Source organism: Mus caroli, chromosome 2 (assembly GCF_900094665.2).
Source record: "Mus caroli chromosome 2, CAROLI_EIJ_v1.1, whole genome shotgun sequence".
Taxonomy (NCBI): Eukaryota; Metazoa; Chordata; class Mammalia; order Rodentia; family Muridae; genus Mus; species Mus caroli.
The window spans coordinates 55154790-55176818 of NC_034571.1; the positions used below are offsets into that span (position 1 = coordinate 55154790).

General features: G+C 41.5%; 1 protein-coding gene across 2 annotated transcripts in view; it reads right to left on the minus strand.

The window, feature by feature from the left end:
* Window positions 1-22029, minus strand: part of LOC110284217 (lymphocyte antigen 75) — a 127621-nt gene that overhangs the window by 43258 nt on the left and 62334 nt on the right. For both annotated transcript variants that reach the window (XM_029474603.1, XM_021149939.2), the window contains exons 26-34: window positions 19505-19670; window positions 17712-17879; window positions 15801-15917; window positions 13438-13632; window positions 9997-10223; window positions 8034-8202; window positions 4855-5004; window positions 2260-2382; window positions 376-543 (exon numbers count right to left, since the gene is read on the minus strand). In XM_029474603.1, coding sequence (XP_029330463.1) covers window positions 376-543; window positions 2260-2382; window positions 4855-5004; window positions 8034-8202; window positions 9997-10223; window positions 13438-13632; window positions 15801-15917; window positions 17712-17879; window positions 19505-19670 — 1483 coding nt within the window. The remainder of the gene's footprint in view (window positions 1-375; window positions 544-2259; window positions 2383-4854; window positions 5005-8033; window positions 8203-9996; window positions 10224-13437; window positions 13633-15800; window positions 15918-17711; window positions 17880-19504; window positions 19671-22029) is intronic.

Sequence of the window (22029 nt, forward strand, 5' to 3'; positions counted from 1 at the left end):
GAGCTTTATACAGAATTTATATATTTATTTAGTTAGAAGAGCTTTATACAGAATTTATATATTTATTTATTTAGTTAGAAGAGCTTTATACAGAACTTGGCTGCTTAACAGTTTCATTTGGGAATTCTAGACATATTATTTATTTATCATTTTTTTTAAAATCTCTGATTTATCGAAGATTTGAGATATGCTTTATAAATACGTAAGGTCATGTGGGTAAAAACCAAGTACAGAGATGTGCTATCTATTTACTGGAAGTGCTGGTTGAACCTAGGGCCTCATGCTCCCTCCACAAGGGCTCTCCCACTGAGCTTCAGGATCATCCCTACATTTACTTCTTGAACGGATTCCTGTAAGGACAGGTTGCCTACTTACTCAGAGGAATTTTGCAGACAGCTCTCGCATAGCCACGTGAGCAATGGACTTTTCTCCAGGTTTCATTTGAAGCTATTAAAATGCTACATTTCCCATCAGCATCCTTAGTTTTATTTTCCCATTTGACAAATGTCACATCTAATCCATCCAGCCAACTCCAAGACTGATCTGAAGACAAATGATAAGTACAGTTATATTATTGCTACTAATCACAGTGCTAAAAAAACCCAAACCAAAACAACAACAACAACAACAACAACTCATGAGGCTCAGATAACCCATTTTCTTAGAAGGTTGTTATTTTATATTTATTAGTGGTTATCAACCCGAGAGTCATAACTGCTTTGAGGGGCTGAATATCAACTATCTGCATATCAGGTATTTACATTATGACTCATAACAGTAGTAAAATTTGAGTCACAAGATAATTTTATGGTTGGGGATCACCACAATATGAGGAACTGTATTAAAGGGTTGCAGCATTAGGAAGGTTGAGAACCACTGTTTTTATATGATGTTATTATTTAAAAACCCAAACCTCACAGGCTGTAGAGATGGCTCACTCAGTACAGTGCTTGCACCAGGGTATGAATCTGATCCCCTGTAAACCCATGTAAACTACCTGGGCACATGGACCATGCCTGTGAACCCAGCACTAGTGAGGTACAGAGCGGGGGATCCCTGCGCTTTGTTCGCCAGCTACTCTGGCTGAATCAGTGAGCTCTGGGGTCAATGAGAACTTCTATCTCCAATAATAAGGTAGAGAGCCACTGAGAAGTATATCTGATGCCGACCTCTGACCTATATATATGTACATACACATGAACATGTGCACACATAAATAAGGTGGAGAGGAAATTCAGGCAGCTACCCAACACTGACCTCTAACCCGCACATGCATGTGCACATAAATGCACATACAAATGACCATGTACACGTACAGTGTAAATGCACTAAAAATAATCAAAAGCCGTTAAGCCTTTAGTTGCACTCCCTACAGGTGAACTGATCAATGTGGCTAGTAACTGCTGTCTTGGACAATGAGAAATAATATTTCAGTTTTAAAAGATGTACTGCTATCACTTTAAATTATGTGTCGGTGTATGTTTCTGTACTGTGTCAGCGCAGGTGTCTATGGATGCAGACCTCTGGCAGCTGGAGGTATAGACAGGCGGTGAGCTACCTGATGTGCGTACAGGAGAAAACAAAACAAAACCCTAGGGTCCTCTGTAAAAGCAGCGAGGAACCTTAGCCACTCAGCCATTTCTCTCTCCCCCATTTTCATCTTTATAGAGCATTCTATTAGACAGTGGTACATGCATTTTGATAAAGGTACAGAATGCTTGCTTGTGCATTTATTGTGCGATAACTTCATCTGCAGGGATCCGTACCCTCCATTCCTTAAGTAAATGTGTCATTAAAACTATGCTACTGGGGGAGGACAGGTTAAGAGGTCTCAGGACCACCCCCACCCCTTTTTGTTTTTCCACAGTGTGATAAGTGTGAAAATGCCATCTACAATCCATTTAGATGGTATTGAGTCCACTCATTTTTTTTTGAAAATTACTTGATATTTTAGAGTTGACATTTATTTTATTTAATACTTGATTCTACGTAAGGTGTGAAACAAATTATCAAATATTATGTACGTAGCTCATCTTTATCAATTCCAGCTTCATCTTTCAAACCCTGCGTCAGTTCTTTACTGAAAAGTTCTTCCATACATTCTCTTTAGATTTAACTCAGCATGTCTGAAAAAAACCGTCACTGGTAAGACTTAATTTTGAACTATGGTAAAACCGTTCAGAGTGTTAGAGTACAGGTGTGGGCCACCACGCCCAACCTCAGAACTCTGCACGCTGAGCTCACAGACGCGTCACTTACCGAGTGAATGCTGAGACAGGCCAAGCCAAACTCTCATAGTAATATTATAGTTCTCCCTCATCAGTCTGCTCACAAACTTATTCTCGTTTTCATCTGCTATGGTGACAACAGTTGCCGAATGATCTGTTGGAGGAAAACAAATTATACCTAATTACCTCCATGTTAAGCATATAAAGAATGTAACTCCAAGTGATTGATTCTGAACTGGAACGTTTGGAAAAAAACAAAACCAAAAACAAACCAAACCAAAACCAAACCAGTATCTGTTGTGAACAAGACCATTTGGGAAATTCAAGCTTCAGTCAGAGAGTATCTTTAAACTTCTGGCATTTGTGTTAATAATTAAAAGTGCCGGGCTGGAGAGATGGCTTAGCAGTTAAGAGCACTGACTGCTCTTCCAGAGGTCCTCAGTTCAATTCCCAGCAACCACAAGGTGGCTCACAACCATCTGTAATGGGAACTGATGCCCTCTTCTGGTGTGTCTGAGGACAGCGACAGTGTACTCACATACATGAAATAACATGAAGTAAATAAATAAATCTTTAAAAAAATTAAAAGTGTTTCCACAAATAAAGTTTCAAAAAAGTTAGAAATATTTTTAAATTGAAAATTTGCATAAAGAAGTTTCAAAATTTAGAAACATGTATCTGGCAGGGTTTTTTTTTGTCTTGTTTTGTTTTGTTTTGTCCGGGAAGTGTCAAATCAGTAAGGCCTTTGTGTTTGAGCGGCTGACTGTGACAACTGGGGTTTGTGACCGCATGACTAAAATGCCATCTAAGTATTTCTAGGACTTGCCTCAAAAACCGCATTTCTGTATAACTTAGATTTGAATTTGTTTCTGTTCAAAATAGAATCTAAAGAAGCCTGGCTTGAGACCTGAGGAAGCACCTGCCCTCCTTCCATGGTATGTCATCCAAAATGTGGATGCTCATAATCAGCCCGAGTTCCACAAAGTGATAGAGGATTGAATGAGTTAATATGTTTCCTAAACACGTGTTATAAATAACATCAGATAGAACAGGAATAAATAATAAGTAGCTGGGAAATCCATCCTAAGAGGAAAGAAAGGCTTTGCCTTGTATTGAATATGTTTAATATTATGCAACCTAGGAGATAATGCCAGAGGCATCATCACCTCTTATAGAGAGTCAAGAAGATGCAGTGATTGCTTCCGGCTTACAGAGGCAGCCAACTAGAGAATTTAAGAAGGGGATCAAAACCTTTGAAAGAGTGGTTTTGAGTTCACCATCTTCAAAGCGCTGTGCAAACTTTATGCCACCTTATTCATTCCTACGATGCTCCCACATGTCCTGACTCCCGGGCACTGTTTGTGTTTGTCTAAGAAGAGAAACGACCCTGGGCTTTCTACAGCATCGCTTAGGGAGAGCCTGTGAGAGCATGAACCAAGGCCGTCCGCCTCAACGGCTCACACGCTACATCTACAACAGTGGTTCTTATCGTCTCTCTCAGACAAGACATGTAAACACATGGGCATATTTTATAATAGTTCTTATCATGTGTAAACACGGACACCACACCAAGGTTCTCACACATAATTCCTGTTATGCACTTAAGTTTAAAATGCTTTCTAAGTAGCCAACTGCCATACAGTTAGCAAAATAAATGAGTGAAATGCCAACTGCTGGGCTGCATAGCTACCTAGGGAAGACACAAAATAGCTCTGACTTTTGAGATAGCTTAGGTGGCTTTCTTAGAAGTCATTTTACATTCTCACTGAAGGCAAGGTAGTCAATCACTGGGGCTTTTTTCTGAAATGGCTACATCTGAAGCCTAACGTCTTGCCCCTTATTGAGGTTTTTAGGATGTGAGCAATCCTATCCAGAATGGATGGACAACTCACGGTCAGTTGTTTAATTACCCCATTCAGTGTCAGCTTAATATTAAAAACTAAGTGGACTACAGAGTCAGTTATATTTTGCCTCTTGACCCACCTTTTCTAAACATCTGAAAGCATATCTAAATTTTTTTCATTTGTTATTGCTTCTACTTAATATTAATACTTAATATTACTAGATCACTTAGCATTTTTACTTACTTCTTTCCATTTTTACTTTCAATATATTTACTCTCATTTTGATATTTACTCTCATTTTTATTATTTTTAAGCCTTTATCTATGGGAACGACCTGGTCTCAGGTAGCCCAGGCTAACCTGAAATGACATTGCCAAGGACGGCCTTGAGTTTCTGATTCTCCTGCCTCTGAGACATCTTGAGTATTGGGACAATAGGGATGTAGCACCAGCTCGGTACTGTGGCCCTGGGAATGGACCCAGGTGTTAGACAAGCACAGCTCTACCAACTGAGCAATATCTTTAGTCAACACCGATCCTTTGAAATGATTATAGCAAAGTCCCATTGAGATCTTATGCATAAAATACTTAACTGTTTACTGGACAACAAGGTGGTAATGCTACTATAAAATAGAAGTGCTCTTAAAGCACTTTGCAAGATATGGTCATTCCTCCCCCCCCCCAAACACACCCCCGCCCCCCACCATTATTTCCTTAAGGAAAAAAACATTGTGAAGAGTTAAAATTATCTCACCACGAGGAAAGAAGTGGGTTTTAACTTACCAAGCTCTTGACACACTTGTTTGGCCTCTGAGAAGCTGTGCAGTACCTGGTCCGAAGCGTAACAGTGGCCCCCATACTGGACCCACTGGGGACCATCCCTCTTTGCCACTGGACATTTTGATGATTGTGCATGAAAGACCAGCTCTTTATCTGTGGAAAAAAAAGTTAGACATGGCTGTAATAAGGCACACAGAGAGGTCAGCATTTCTCTCAAACCTCAGTAAATGGCCCCACATGAAACCTGTGGTGTGGAGAAGCAGCCTGTAGCTCAGCACACACCATCGAAAGCCCCAGTCTGGGCCCTACAGATACACGTTCTAATTATGTTTGCGATGCCATTGCAAACCTCGGTGGTAGATGGGTAGGTGCATCCTCTCGAGGACGGTGTTCAACCAGCTTAGAGCACATAGACAGACGGGAAGAAGCATGGGCAGATTTTGGTAGGCCTGCAAGTATTCTGAACTAATAATTAAAATCCATTCCCTTGGCCTGGCTTCCCTTCCAGTCTGAAAATGTAAACCAACATTTACCTAGTTACATAAAGACTGACATGAACGTCTCAACCACAAGTTAAAAAGTTGGCAATTTGTAATTCTCTCGAAATCGAAAGATGGTATCTTTTTTTAAGCTCTTAAAAATTCTTCTGGTTTCTACTCAGCCTGTTTTGTGTTTTCACTGAGTAAGACTAGAAGCCTAGGAAGTGAAGGTTGGGTCCCTTAAGGCTCATGATTAATTCCTTTCAAGAGCATAAAACTTGTGGGGCAGCTAAGTACAGATCATCGGAGTCCAATTTCTGGCCTTGTCCCAGGTGGGAGCTCAGCCCAGACTTTGGCTCTGTTGTGCATTCTATACAACCTTAAAACTCTCCCTGGGCTTTCTGTACATCACTGGTGGGAGGGAGTTTTCTTATATGTTACTTCTGTGATTCCAGAAAAAAAAAACAAAAAAACAAAACCAAACCAAAATAAAACAACACAACAACATCAAAAACACCGGCCTCTGACATTTCCTCCATCAAGAACCTTTTGTTGATCAGTTCCTTCTGCTTCTGTCTTCTGTTAGAAGTCAGTCAGGCTCAATCCTTTCAAATTTCAGTTGTTTGCCTTGGCCTCGCCAAGCCAATGCTACCTGTTTAAGCTTTGCCTGCCCCAGGCCCTGTCAGTTCAACAGGTGGAGGAGTGGGTGAGTTTCCCAACTGATGCTGACCAAACGCATCCACTAAATTCCTCATGGTGATTCTGGAGGAAGGAGCTGATACCCGAAAGTTCTTGCCTTTCTCACTTTGTGAAAGTAGGTGATGAGCCGGAGGGATATTGCTGTGTGCTGCTTCAGTAGGTGTGAAAGTGGGTTCAACCTGTAGCCACCACTGCACTCCAGGGGACACACAGCCATCTCGCCCTGGGAACCTTGTGGGCATCTAGAACTGTCTGCAGTTGTCCCTTCCCTTTCCAACCCTTATGAAGTTGTGTTTCCAACTCTTGGATTTTTTTTACTTTTATTTTATTGTGATACGTTCATTATAGTCTTTTTGTTGTTGTTTGGTGCTGGGAATCCAATACAGGACCTCCCAAGTGTATATGAACACTCTAACACTGAGCTACATTCCAGCCCTGTCGGATTCCTGCTTGGTGCGGTGGGTGGGGGGGTGGGGGGCTAGATTTTGAAACATTGTCTCATGCAGCTCAGGCTGGTTCAAGATGACCTTGAACTAACTTCTCATCCTCCCGGGTCCAACTCACAAGTTGGATATACAAGCATGTTCCACCACATGTCATTAAGAGCTGCTCAGAGAGGACTCAGGCTTTCCGTATGCTAGCTAGACAATCTATGAATTTAGCTACTACTAGAAAAAAATATATAATATACACTTTACCACCATAACCTTTTCTGTTTGTTTTTCTGTTTTGATTTGAAACAGGGTTTTGCTTCTGTAGGTTAAGGCCGCTCTGGAACACACTATGCAGCCCTGACTGGCTCAGCATTCACTCTCTGGGTGCTGGGATTACATGTGGGTGTTAGCACTCGCAGCACCATCTTGGCCATGTTTTAGTGTGTACCTCAGTGGCTCTAAGCACACTCATACTACAGCCAACACTGCAGCCCATCTATAGAGGTTTTCCATATTGCAAAACTGAAACCTTGCATCCATCAGCAGTAACTGTCTAACCTCACCTTCTCTAGACCCCGATGGACCAGCATTAGATATCCTGTTTCTGTGAACTTGAGAGTTCTAGGTACCACATATAAGGAGAATTATGCAGAACTTTCCTTTTTATTATTATTTTGCCATATAGTGGCTCATGTTAGCATTTCCTTCCTTTTTAAGCTTAAGTAGTTCTCCTGAGTATGTTTTGCACACACACACACACACACACACACACACACACACACACACACCCCATTCTACGTATCCATTCATTTATTGGAAGATTCCTGTATTCTCTCTGCATTTAGCTGTTATGAATTATGCTGCTATGAATGTGGTTGCACAAATACCAGTTTGAGTGTCTGTTTTTAGTTCTTCTCAGGCTATACCTAGAAGTAGACTTGGGTCATATGGTAGTAACACTATGCCTTGCATTTTGAACTGTCATGCCTCATTCTGTGAAGCCTATTTTCTTGGATGTAGATAGTTTTTTGTTTCTGTGTGCTTTATTGTATGTCATGTGTTCCAACAGTTTTCTCTACCATTTCTTTTCCTTCTGTGTGAGGAGCTGATGATACCATTTAGGGAATGCCACAGCCTTTGGGATTCATTTCTATGTAAAGCAAGAATCTTCAGGTTTGCCAGGTGGTAGTGGCACATACCTCAAGGAGGCAGAGGCAGGCAGATCTCTATGAGTTCCAGGCCAGCCTGGTCTATAGAGTGAGTTCCAGAACAACCAAGGCTACACAGAGAAACCCTGTTTTGAAAAAACCAACCAACAAACAAACAAACAAACAAGCAAACAAAATCTTCAAATTCTAAATTAAATGTAACTTGTGATATGATAAATGTCCTTGAGAACGAATTCCCTGACATGGTATACCAATTGTATACCCACCACAAAAAATCAGGAAGTGTTTTTATAGAATTTGTGGACAAGCCTTATTTAAATCTATAAACATGTTCATTAAATGATGTGCATACATTATATCATATTTCAGTAAATTCGCCGTACTTCCAAGTCAAGTCTTACCTTTTGGAGGCTTGTAACAAATAGCACCATCCTTAACAGACACACATTTTTCACGTCTCCAAATTCCTTTTGGATATAAGACAACACAGTCTCCGGGAGATTGTAGGCTCTGCCATGGGACATAGTCAAATGCTCTGCCATCGGACCATTCAAAACTCGATTCACTTCCCTGTTTGGGAACAGTGTGGACACCCTGAGCTCAGATGTGCGAGTTGAGAAAGAACGTAAGAAGAGTGCACACACGGTAGAAAGGGACTGCTGATGACCTGCTCATAGTACTGTAAGTAGAGGGCTATCTGCAGTGTCAGGGGTGTGCTTCTGATAGAGCAGTATGGAGCATGTGCTCGGGTGGAACACAAACAGGACTTTCCATTTAGAGACAGAAAGATAAATTTATGAAACGCATGCAAATGGCTTCCATTTACCCCTTTAGCATAATTAAAGATTGAGAACTCCAACATGGCATTGTTGTCCTGGAAATTTTCAAGTTGTTCTTAAACACTGTTCTCAAACATTGCCATACCCTGTTAAACACTGTTCTTTTTATTATTGCCGGTGCTGGGAATTGAACCTAGGGCTCACATGTTAGGCAAGTACTGTCATTTATTGAGCTGTATCCTGGCCTGGAAACCTGTTTCTTGGGCTTCATAGTTTTGTGGTTTGTGTCTGGGTCTGTTACAGAGGCCATCATACGCAGAGGCTAAAAAGGGAGACTCTCCCTAAGGAGGAAGACATGAGGAGACGACTTTCAAGTTTTGCTTGAAACTATGAACTTACAGCACCCTTCCTTCTTCCTTCCTTCCTTCCTTCCTTCCTTCCTTCCTTCCTTCCTTCCTTCCTTCCTTCCTTCCTTCCTCCCTTCCTCCCTCCCTTCCTTCCTTTCCTTGCTCCCTCCCTCCATCCTTTTTTCCTTCCTTCCCTCTTTCCCTCTCCCCTCCCTCCATCATTCCTTCCTTCTCTTCTTCCTTCCTTCCCTCCCTCCTTCCCTCTATTCCTCCTTCCCTCTCTTTCCCTCCCTCCTTCCTTTTTCCTTCCCTCCCTCCATCAATCCTTGCTTCTCTCCTTCCTTCCTCTTTTCCTCCCTCCCTCCTTCCTTTCCTCTATCTTCCCTCCCTCTTTCCCCCTCTCTCTTTCCCTCCCTCCCTCCTTCCTTCCCTCCCTCTATCCTTCTTTTGTTCCTTTAATTTTTTTGCCATTCTTTCCTAAAGATTATTTAACGAGGCCCACAGAACTCAATGGATGACTATTTTGGCATGGCAAACATTATTAAAAGTACATACATAATAGATACAGAATTCAAATAACGGTACCAAAAATGTGTTATCACATTATTAATCTTTCTTAAAAAGAATTTCAAAACCGGGTACTGTATTTATATCATTTCCCGCCCTGCCAATCTCCTCTCTAACTCCTCCTGTGTCCTCCCCTCCCAAACCCAAGCCCTTCTCACCCTTTAGGTCCTGACCATATTAAGAATTTTCTTTGCCTGTTATATGTGTTTTTGTGTTAAAATATGAAAGAAAACACTATTAGCTAATTTTACTGTAAAGTTTAAACAACTCATTAACTATCAGCTATTGCATAAATGGCAGATGAACCATTAATGCTGAAATTTAGGATTCTCTGGTTCTATGGTATTTACTTTATAGGAGCTTTCTAACTGGTCCTCCCAGACAAACTTCAGGGACCAGATGGAGCACAGGATATTATTGATCACTAAATCCACAACAAAATAACTCCAAATCAAACAGCCTACAAGACATAGTGTTGAGTTATTAACCCTGTGAACCTGAGATGGCTGGATCAGTTGCATTCTATAATTTTATTTATTCCATGCTATAAAAGGCAAGAAACCAGTAGGAATTAACCCACTATTATATTTTGAGTTAGTACCTTATGCCAAAAATCTCCAATTTTCAAAGCTACAGCTTTGGGAAATTTCTGGAAGCAAAATGGGACTTACATCATGACTTGAGAGCCCAACCCAGAGAGGGAATCCATCACGGTTCACAATGTCTTCCAGAAAGAGCTTCCCATCTGGGTTGTGAACACTCGCCAACTCTCCCCCACTTTGAGAGCACGCGTTCAATGCTTCATACCACGTCACCTTCTTCTGAATAACGCTGTAGACGCCGTCCTTATATGGAATGAATTGTGGCAGGGTGCCATTGTGTTTGTCCTCGTAGTCAACTGTAACATCGAAAATAAAAGGGCTGGTAAGTGTAAAGGGCTTCAAAAACACAAAAACAACAACACAAGAGCTCAAATGCCAACACTGCGTTTCCTGTCTTCACAGCACATATGAAAGTCCCCTAAATACTATAGTTGTCTTGTTGACTTAAAAAAAAATGCTTGACATGATGGCAAAGTTATTAACCACTTGGACATGTGAAGCTGACTAAAAAGGAGGCAGTTACCTGCATTTGGGGAGGGGGTCAGAAATATTGCTTGACAAAAAAACATGGAAGGAGAGAATGAACTCCACAAAGTTGTCCTTTCCTAGATATGCATGTGCTTGTGCACACACAAGTGTGCACACTCACACACTTCTAAAAATAAAACCAGTAACTGAACAGCAACAAAGCTACAGTAATGAAGGTACAAATAAAAGACTGAATGAATTTTAAAATGAGGACAAATATCTTGTACAGGATTCCAACTAATCATATAGATTCCCTACCCCACCCTAAAGATGGAGGATAGCGCTCTCCTCCTGTAACTGAGGGCTGAGCACATAACATCTTTACAGAGAGTATATAGCATGGAGAGAAGACAAAGGGAACTTTACCACTGAGAAATTAACATCAAAGCCTTGACCAGAGAGATCAATGCTGAAATCAGCAGTGATGCTGACAGAATTCACCATTCACAGGCTATGGCAAAAATGACTCTTTCTTGCAGGGCAGTGGTGGCGCACGCCTTTAGTCCCAGCACTTGGGAGGCAGAGGCAGGAGAATTTCTGAGTTCAAGGCCAGCCTGGTCTACAGAGACTGAGTTCCAGGACAGCTAGGGCTACACAGAGAAACCCTGTCTCAAAAAACCAAAAAACCAAAAACAAACAAACAAGCAAGCCAAAAAAAAAAAAAAAAAAAAAAAAAAAAAAAAAAAAAACCAAAAAACCAACCCAAACAACAACAACAAAAACCGCCTTCTCCCAAACTCAAAATCATAATCATGGGAAAAATAAGACAACCAGATAACCTCAAAACTGTCAAGTCACACAAAATAAGAGATGTCCTCACAGGGGGCACCGTGGCTAAGTCTGATGCAGTATTCTGAATGAATATCTGAATAGAAAAGTACACAAAGTAAAAACTATGGGGATACAAGCCTGGGCTTGGTGGCGCACGCCTTTAATTCCAATACTTGGGAAGCATATCTGAGTTTGAGGCCAGCCTGGTCTATGGAGCAAGTTCCAGAGCAGCCAGAGCTATACAAAGAAACCTTGTCTCAAAAACCAAAACCAACCAATCAATCAACCCCAACCAGCCAACCAAATCTAAGGTCATCTGACTAATGCACAGGCTTTGGCTAATTCTTATGTACCAATCAATGTTGTGATAAATGTACACTAATGACAGACTAAAGATGTCAGGGAAATTGTTTGTGGGGTAGTGAGAATTTTCAGTTCTAACTGCAACTTCCCTGCAAATCTAAATCTAGTATAAAATGTATATTGTATTAAAGTGTATTATTAAAAGACAGAAACCATTTTGGTGAGAAGAAAACAAACAAACCTACCAATAAGTAGCTGTATATACAGAAAATAACCAAGTTGAGAAAAAGATGTTCAATGACAAAGAAGGGGAAAGGTGGGAGAAGCTTAGACGTTAGGCAGAGAGGCTGGTGTCTAACATCTTAAAAGCTTATAAGAACTCAGAGCGACTGACGAGACGAGAACACTGGAGGGGCAGGTCTCTCGCACATTACACTGCAGCACCTGGAGCAGAGACTGTCTGTGGGCCCTGCCGTGGGCCCCACCTCAGCAGAGGGCTTAGAGAAGGCTGATCATAATAAAGTTTTTAAGCTGCTGATGAATTTTACATAACTTACACTTCAAAATAGGTTTGTTTAAGGATTAGACAAGACTATAAGACATGCATTTTGTCTGGAATGTAAAAATTCTATCCACACATACTTTGTTATAAAAGTTCTATCCCTCTTTCAAGATTCAATTATGAAGTGCTACCTCCTAATGCTCACAGAGCTCTGTTTACCAAATAACCTAAGGCTTGCCTCCAAAGGATAAAAAGTTAACACACACTGTCTCACCAGCAATGCTTCCCTGGGGTCTGAGACCAGGATTGCAAAGGTCAGGGTTTTATTTATTATTTATTTATTTATTTTGGTTTCTTTGTATCTTCTGCCGTTCCACATGTGGGACTAATGAAGAGCAAGCTCTGCAGACATACATGCTGTTACATGCATGTCCCTAGCGGAACTAATGGTCTTACACCCTCCTTTTCTGGAATGACACCACACAGTCTCATATTTACGGCTATGGTTTGAATATGAAATGTCCCTGCTGGGCTGAGCTGATAACACTGTTGGAGAAGTTGTGGAACCTTCAGGCAGAGCCTCCTTGGAAAAAGTGGGTCACTGGGGTGGGTTTGAGGCTACATAGTCCTTCTGTACTTCTGTACTTCTGTAGAGTATGTGGCTATGTGACAGCCTTCTGCTCCTGCCATCATGCCCCACTCCTGCCTGCTGTCATGTGTTCCCCACCATGATTGACCATATCCCCTATAACTATAACCCCAAATAAATCCTTTCTCTCTTAAGTTGTTTTTGTCAGTGCTGTTGGGGTGACCTTCCCTTATACTGTATAAAGGTGTCTCCCCCACATGTTCAGTTGTTGATTATTGTACTGACAGAGAGCTAAGTGCTGGCAGGATTTTGAAATTTGTAATTTCTATGGTCCATCACCGGGTTTCTATTTGTAAATGCTTGTCCTTTTTCACCTGCCCAAAAGATGAAGGTCAGGTAGCTCTCCTTGACTTAAGACAAGGATCAGCTGTTGTCTTGCTGCCAATCGCTTCAAGCTGGAATGTGGCTTTTTGTGTAATAAAGAACTGACTGCTCAGAGCTGGCGCAGGAAGTTCAGCGGTGGGACTTCCGGTCAGAGAAGGATGCAAGAGACTCAGGGAGGTGAAGGGAGATTTGGGAAGGAGCCGAACAGAGACAGAATGGAGCTTTAAGCAGGCAGCTTGAACCTGGTGCGGAGATGGGGTGGTGGAGACCTTAGGATAAGTATAGACGGGCTAGCAGAGAGACCGCTCTAGCAAAAGGCATACAACTATAGAGAAGTCCCCGTGTGTTAATTAAAACCGCAGCCGGGTTCCACGGAAGCCCCACAATACAGGGTATTTTATCACAGCAACACAAGGGTGACTAAGACTCTTACCCATTTCAATTTTACAAGCAGAAATACTGTGCTGGTAAAAACGAAGTGTTTCTTCGATAACATTGAAGGACTGAATATCCCAGAAGCCATCAGTACTTAGACCAGCCAAAAATTTGCCATTTTTCACAGTTGGTCTTCCCGTTCTCCAGTGTGTGTAGGACAATGCAGTTTTATCAAACCACATCAAAGAATTGTCTAGTAAAGAAACACATTGTTCTATACTTAAGAGATTAAATCAAAATTTCAGTTTCGATTTTAGTATTTCAAATCACTGACTTATTTTCTCCTTTCCATACCATCTAAATGGTTGTCTGATTAACTATATGTTTAAAAAGTGTCTTATAATGTAACAGTAAACTGTGTTCTTTTTAAACTTGAAAATATAAATTATAAATGTGAAAAATTTAACTGTAATTCCACTCTTTAGTAGCCTGTTACTCTTCATCAAATATCCATTCTTCATTCTTACATATACTTTTTAACTGTAACATAAATGACCATAACATTTAAAATTTTTTCCATTTCTTATAAAATTAATAAATTATTTCCTCTGGATACAATTGTGCATACTCAAAAGTGAAAGGTTTTTAATATATTTCATTTTAATGCAGAGAACAGCCAGAGTTACACTGAGACTCTGTCTCAAAAATAAAAAATAAAAAAATAAAAATAAAGAAGGCTTTAAGACTCCAAACTCTTTGCATATTCTAGACATACTTTGGAATAACTAAAAATAGTGATTCCTAGGTATAAATTAGATCAGTAAGAATTACATTTAAACTCCACTTGCTTAAAAGAACTTTCTATACATTCCTCAGATGTCCATATATTTTAATAAAAGAAATTGTTAGTTATATATAGTTAGGGCAATGTAATGGGAGCCTTTAGATCTGAAGATGTTTTTATAGAGAATACATTTTCAGTTGTTTCTGATAATACCATGACAAAGTACACAAGAGGATATAATTTATTTCACTAAGTTTGTAAGTTAGCCTAGAAGGCAATGGCTTCCTGATGCCATCTTCATGCATTCTGTCCCCTGTGCCATTCCTGTTGCTCTCCCTCCCCATATGACTGACAATCCCTTTCTGTTTTTGTGTCATATGCATTCCATTCCCAGAGGGTAAAATTCAAGTATTTATGCCCGAGTTTGACCTCTTCTGCCTCTGTGCAATCCTTTCCAGGGGAACAAGCACTGAGCGCTGTACCCTAGAAAACTTGTCAACCTTGAGAATATATAAATTCTTATACATAGTCCCACATCTTGTGCATCTACCTACACTGACTGAACTCTGGTGAAAAGGGCTTCTTGGGAAAGCACAGCTCTGAAAGTGCCTACCCTAGGGGATGCACAAGAGAGGGCAAGGAGAGCCAGGAGCACATGACATTCTGGGACCAGGCCTGAATCTGCTCTTCCTCTAAAGGCTGTAATGCTTCCTTCCTTGTTCTAACGCAGCTCTGCAGCTCGGTCTACCACTGTGTCCATTTGGACTTTTCTCTTTCCGGAGCTCAAGAGCCATGACTAATGCTAGGGTAGAGAAGAAATGCCAGACCCCCCAGGACATGCCTGCAGACTGACTTCCCTCCCTAATAGCAAGACTTCCACCAACTTCAGAACCTCTGATTTCCCTTCTAAATTGGTCTCATTTACTCCATTAGGCACAGGATTTTAAGGTTTGTCCATATCAGTGATGTTTTGGAAACATGGCATTTAATCCCAATTTCAAATATCCTACCCCACCATCAGACTATGAATCTTACTCTTCTGTTGCTTGCCACACACATCCCCTAAGATCATGCTATAAACCCAAAGGGGAAGCATCAATAGAAATAACGCTGTGTTTGTTCTTCTCACACAAACTGGGGACTTAGATAGGAATGTGGTAATTTTTAATTAGTCTCGAGTTGCCAGAAGGAAGAGTGGAGATGCAAAATTACTCTCTACTCTATAAATCTAAGATTGAGGGTAAGGCTGTTTTAGTGACAGAGCAGAGGCAGCGAAACCTTACTGGTATTATTACATGCGGGGTTAAATATATAACACATGTTGATTCACCATTAAACATGTGCTCTAAAAGACTATATTTTGTTTTGTTTTTTAAAAAAAGATTTATTTATTTATTTTATGTATATGAATACACCACCGTTGCTCTCTTCAGATACACCAAAAGAGGGCACCAGGCCCCATTACCGATGGTTGTGAGCCACCATGTGGTTGCTGGGAATCGAACTCAGGACCTCTGGAAGAGGAGCTGGTGCTCTTAACTTGCTGAGCCATCTCTCCAGCCCCAGGACTGTATTTTGTAATTTGATAAATAGGTTATGATGAAGTGCTAACCGAGCAACCTGCAGTTATGACTTACTTTCATAGGTTATTCCTAACATGACCCATGAGGCAATATAATTGAAGTACAGAAGCTGTTCCATAACAAAGGTATTCTCCTCCTCATTCCGAACACTCAGGCTGTGCGCTTTCGAATCTGTCAAAATAAGAGGTCAATTTTAATGACTGTTTTGTACAGAACACTCTGCTTTGCGTGAGTCAGGAAGTTCTACTCCCCAGTTTTGTTCCTTTCAAACTTAGTATTGGAGTGCTAGAAACACACACTCACGAGCGCGTGCGCGCGCGCACACACACACACACACACACACACACACACACTGAAACTATATGCGCTTACACAGACGACAGTGTCTAAACTTTCTACTGTATATCTGGCCCCATGGGACGCGGCGAGTTTGGTAGCTGAGCAGAGAACGTAAGGCACCCACTTTATGTTCCCTTCAGCTAAAGCTCACTTTCCGATGGCACAAATCTACATGCTATTGATGGGATGCAGTTAAAGACTACCCTGTAATAAACAAAACTTTATTATAATTTTAAATTAAAATACGATGATCTCATTTCCTTCTAAACCTCTTAACGGGCTACAGTAAGTCAGGCCTGCTTCTTCCTTAGACATTGCTGCAGCATTAGAGTTAAAGAAAGTTATTTTTTCCAAAGTGAGTTGCTCAGAAAAAAATTAAAAAAAAAAGTATGCATGGATAAGACATTTGGAAGCACTAGATACAAAGTTAAGTTAGTTCATTTATGCCAGTGTTTCTTTTTTATTGTTGTTTTTATTTTATTTTTTATTATTGAAAATAGATTTTTTTCTTTATGCAATATATCCTGATTGCAGTCTCCCCTCTTTCTACTCTCCTTGGTTTCTCCCCACCGCCCCTCCATCTGCATACACCCCCTTCTGTCTCTCATTAGAAAACGAGCAGGCATCTAAGGGATAGTAATAAAATAAAACATAAGAAGACAGGACAAATATCAAGAGAAGGAAAAGAACGCAAGAAAAGACACAAGAAAGAGATACAAATGCAGAGACCCACACATTCACATGCTTAGGAAAACCCATAAAAACCAAAACCAGAAGCCACAATCTATATACAAAAGACAGTAAACGATAAAAATAAAAATAAATAAACAATTAAAAAAAACAGTTAAAGGAAAAAGCCCTGCATGACATTAAGAGACAAGGACGCTCCAAAGATGCTGTTGGTTCATTTTCTGTTGGCATCAACTGCTGGACCTGCAGTCTGCCTTTAAGAGTTAGCTGGTTTCCCCAGTGAGACTCCTTTGGAGAAATCTACGTTTTCATCTGTAAGTGGTTATCAATTAGATAGCTCCTGTGTTAGGGATGGGAGTGTGTGTCTGCTTTTCCTTCTGGCTCTAGGACGCCATCAGGCCCTGTGTCTGCCACCTCAGTCAGTCTCTGTGAGCTCAAATGTTATGCCAGCATTTTTAAAATTTCTCTCAATGTACTTTGATACAGAGGATACACAGGCTAGTGTTTCTCAAACCTTACCCTATCATTTTTTTTTCTTTTAAATAAGAAAACAAGTGTTCCTAAGGCACAGCACACTTTGGGGGACAATGACATAATGCTTCTCATAGGACCTCTGCACATAGCTCATGGTCCCTTCCCTCCCATTATTCACAAGTTACAGACCCTCAGGGTTTTACTGGAATCACTCCAGGTCGGAGACCAAGGTCTATCTCTTTGACCTTGGCTCCAATTAGTGGTGTAACTGAGTTTCCTGCCACATGGGGTGACCTGTGTCTTCGGTCAGTCCAGCCTGCTTCGGGACCACTTCTCTGTTCTCTACTGTGAGAACTAGGAGAGGTCATCACCAGTGCTACCCTGGGGATGGATCCTCATACCAGGTGATGTGAAGAGCGAGTGTGTCATCCCGATACACGATGGCAGTGGGACATTACTTACGCAGCTTCTCGCACGTGGACTGCACTTCCTCCGGTGTGACTGTCTTATGCCTGTTCTTGGTGATCATGAAATTGTAGCAGGAGTTCTGGAATGGTATCCATGGAGTGCTCTGTACAGGAGACGGGCATTTAGCAGTGTCCAGGGCTCTGACCTCCCCCTCAGTCTCATCTGGGGGAATAAAAGTTAATGGTAAGAACTCTCATTTCGGATGTAAATGTTAAATCCTGTTCACAGTCATTAGACTTGATTTGTGGGAAATACGAAGGAAGTGAGGAAGTAACAGCCTTGTTCTGTTTACACTTGAATATAGCATGAAGCATGCTGGCTTTCTGTGGCGAGGAAATTATTTGACATAATTTTCTTACTCCTGCTGTGGAGTGGAGGAATGTGAAAAAAAAAAGAGCGTTTTTAGGTTACACGAGTTTCTGTCTTCCTGTTTTATTAAATGTCAAGTGCCGGGAGCCTCCTCAGAGGGACTCTATAAACATATTAATTAACAATAGGCATCTAACTGCAATCGTGAGATTTACTCTCACATTTCTGCTTACTGATATCTCTAATTTTAATGAAATAACTGCAATGAAATAGCTATTCTTTTAACAAAATTAAACAGAAATATCATTTAGAAAATGGCCTTTAGAATATCTCATTTTTTTTTATTCTATGAAAGTAATATATTCAAGAGGATGCAACTATAGATTCGCTAAAGTCAAAATAATTCAGATTCATTATGTCTTAGAGACTATCTGGCATTTTCCTCCCATTTTGCAGCAAACCCCTTTGTCTCAGAAACAGTGTGTTCTTTCTACCACAAACCCAAGAATGTGGGCCCCTGACTGGGCCTGGGGATTGCATATTTGACTCAGGCTGAGCCCAAGGGATTCTAGGAGCTTGAAAGGTGGGACTCAGACATCATTCACTCACCTCAGTGATAGGCAGAAGAGAGAGTTGCAGAGCAGCCATGTTCTGCTACCGGGCAGAAAGGGCAGAAAGTTCACAAGGGGCAGAGTGCAGACACAGAGAGAGGCAGAAAGGACAGGCGCACACATGGTACATCTCTGGGTTTCTGTTTTCTTGTTGGTGTCAGGAGATTTTTTGGTTTGTTTTATTTTTGTGTTTTGAGACAGCGTCTTGCTATGTAGCCTTGACTGGCCTGGAATTTCCTTTGTAGACCAGGCTGGCCTCATGCTCATAGAGAGCTGCTTGCCTGAGGCTCCCTAGTGCTGGATGTCTGAAGCCCATTTCCGGGTGGTTGAGTTCCATCCTTGTTTGCAGGGTGGTGTTCTAAATTCCCTTCTGACTGAAGCTGCCTCAAGCGAGTGCAACTCCCCATAATCAACTGAGCCTTTGTTTGTTTCTGAGACAGGGGCTTGCCTGGCAGCCCAGGCTTGGCTGAGCTTTGCCTGGTCTTCTGCTCCACCTCTGAGTGTTGACCTTAAAGGTATGTGCCACCATGCCTGGAATTTTAACAGTGGCTCACAATGTTAGTCATTGATGTTAAGAATTAATTAAGGCCAGGCAGTGGTAGTGCGTGCCTTTAATCCCAGCATTTGGGAGGCAGAGGCAGGCAGATTTCTGAGTTCGAGGCCACCCTGCTCTACAAAGTGAGTTCCAGGACAGTTAGGGCCATACAGAGAAACCCTGTCTCGAAAACAAAACAAAACAAAACATACACTATGATAATGACTTTCTTATAATCCCCTAATACAAAAATAAGAGTTTGCAAAACCAAACAGACACAGTTCTCCTACTCGGGATGGGTAAGGGGATGGAAACAGTTGCAATCCACATACTTCCTGGATAGTAGCAAATGGCACCCGGCTGGTTATCTTCACAGTCGGCTGTTTTCCAGAATCCATCGGTGTCTAATATCACGCAGTCATCAAGCTGCTCATTGCTTCCAGCCCAGTTACTAAATTGAAGACGTTTCCCATCTGACCAACCAAAGTTGAGCTCATCCTGTGAGGTGCAGAAATTCGTTTCAGAGACAACATTGACATTATTTCTTTATATTATTTTAACCCATGAGATCAAATGTTTATCAGTTGCATTTTGTACTGTGTTAAGCATTGCCTTAAATGTTTGAATCCTTGTGAAAACCATTTGAGAGGGCCCTGGCATCCTTTTCACAGGTCACTGAGAGTGAGTGAGTGTGGCTGAACCCCCCCCCCCCCGCCCCTTCATGCGATTAAACCCTAGACTCTGTGGCCCTAACTCTAATGCTGCTCACAGACATCAGAACTGTTTGTTGGAAACCAGAAAGCTAAAACGGAGTGAGGACCACTCTGTGTAGGGAGGACTCTGGAGACAACATGGTATACCTGAAAGAACAGAAAAGAAGGAACCTGTGTGGTTGTCAATCATGGTCCAATCGCTTGTGAGCATTTGATTTGTGAGACTGTCCCTCCAACTTTCCAGCCCTCCATCTGTGAAGAGGCTGAGACACAAGACTAGACTAGTGTAAAACGCAGAACCAGGAGCAGGCTGGCACCTAGAGCTAAGAAATGCTCATTGCCTTAGTCTCAACTCTTCAAGACAGTGCATCTTACTGTTTTCACACTGGTCTCCGAGACAAGGCAGCTTCCTTTTCAGTATTATAGATCAGTCCAGAAGCCTCTAAACACTTGTCTTTAGAACCTGACAAGACCAGATCACCTACCTGTCTTGAGAATGGTTTTATGCAGTTGACATAGGAGTTCTAGGATAGTTCTAAAGTTTTCTCCTGGTACTATGAGGGCACTAGGCCTTAATAACCAATGCTGGCCCGATTGCATTAAAGGGTTAAGCCTTCCTGAGGCCCAAGGGAGGGTCCAAACTAGGAAATGGCCAAACCCAGCACTACCAAATGCTTCATTATTTTGGTAAGGTTAGAGGTTGGATCCAGGCCCTCATGGATGCTAGGTAAATGCTCTATCCGTGAATTCCTAAGCCAATGTGCAGCTTTAAACTTGCCCCCTAGGAAACATAGCTGTACCTACGCTTTGCTGACACTCTCCTACATTCTTCCTCTGGGCTGCATTTGCCACCAGCCTCTGGCAATGGCCTTTGGAGCTTCCTTCCACCACAGATACATCCTCCTGCCCCACCTCTCCGTATTGAATGTGAATCCCCTCATCAAGACTATAAATACCTAAGCTTTTAACATCTACTCTTTCATTCCTCTTGATTTGAACCTGGCTTTTCCATGCCAACACTAGGCTTTTAGCTGCACAAGGGAACCCTGTTCATTTTTCTGTTCTTAGACCCAAAGGGCCTTAAGGAGGGGCAGGGGGCAGTATCTCCTTTGCTGTCCTTTCATGTACAAGCAAATGGACAGGATCCTTGTTTCTCTCTGTCAGGTCTCTCACTTGAGGCCTTGTTTCCCCTGCTCCTTCCTGATAAACACTGCAGTGTCCTGAGTCATGCCTCATCCCTGTCCCAACCGTTGACTTTGAGATGTCTTACATACTTCAGTGACCTATGCTGTGACCCTGCCCTCATGCAGCTCACAGTTGCTATACTTTGAGATCCAGTGAGCATGCTTTATTTCAGGCCAATGTTATTTTCTTTATGAACGTATATAAAAACAACTGTCCTCCACAGCTCCAGGGTCTACGCTCCTGTCTTTCTATACTTCCCTAGCGACCTGTTACTCAAATAAAGGAAAGTTACATTGTTTCTGTTCTGTTTAAAAATCTTCAATTGTTTCCAATATACAATGTTACAATCATGTTATGTTGCAAAGACTTAAGGCAGCTTATGAAAACATAGACAACAGTCACCCAGAATAAGTAACATAAGAAAGAAGGGAAAGAGAACCACCTGTCAAGACTGAAAAGAGAGAGAGAGAGACTAGCAAGATGGCTCAGGGGGAGGAACACTTGTTGCACAGGCCTGACAATGTGAGGTCCCTCCCAGCAACCTGCACACAGGTGGAAGGAGAGACAGATTCCACAAAGTTGCCCTCTGATCTCCGCATGTGTGCCCCCACCTCTCTCTCTCCCCCCCCACACCCTCTTTCTCTCTCATACCCTCACAACCACCACCACTAATAATTAACAACAACAATAATAGAAAATAGACTAAAGAAAATGTTACAATCATGAAGTGGGAAATGAGGAAAATTATGAGACATCACTCTAATTGCTTTAAAGGTAAATCCTTACACAGTAAAATACTAACCCATGTGTAAACTTCTGATTCTTTGATAACAGCGACTTTCCATTAAACAGTGAAATTTTTACTCTACAGCTAGGGCTCACCTGGAACTTGTTCTATAGCCCAGGCTAGCACTGAACTTATGACAATCCTCCTGCTTCAGGCTCCCAAGTGTTGGACA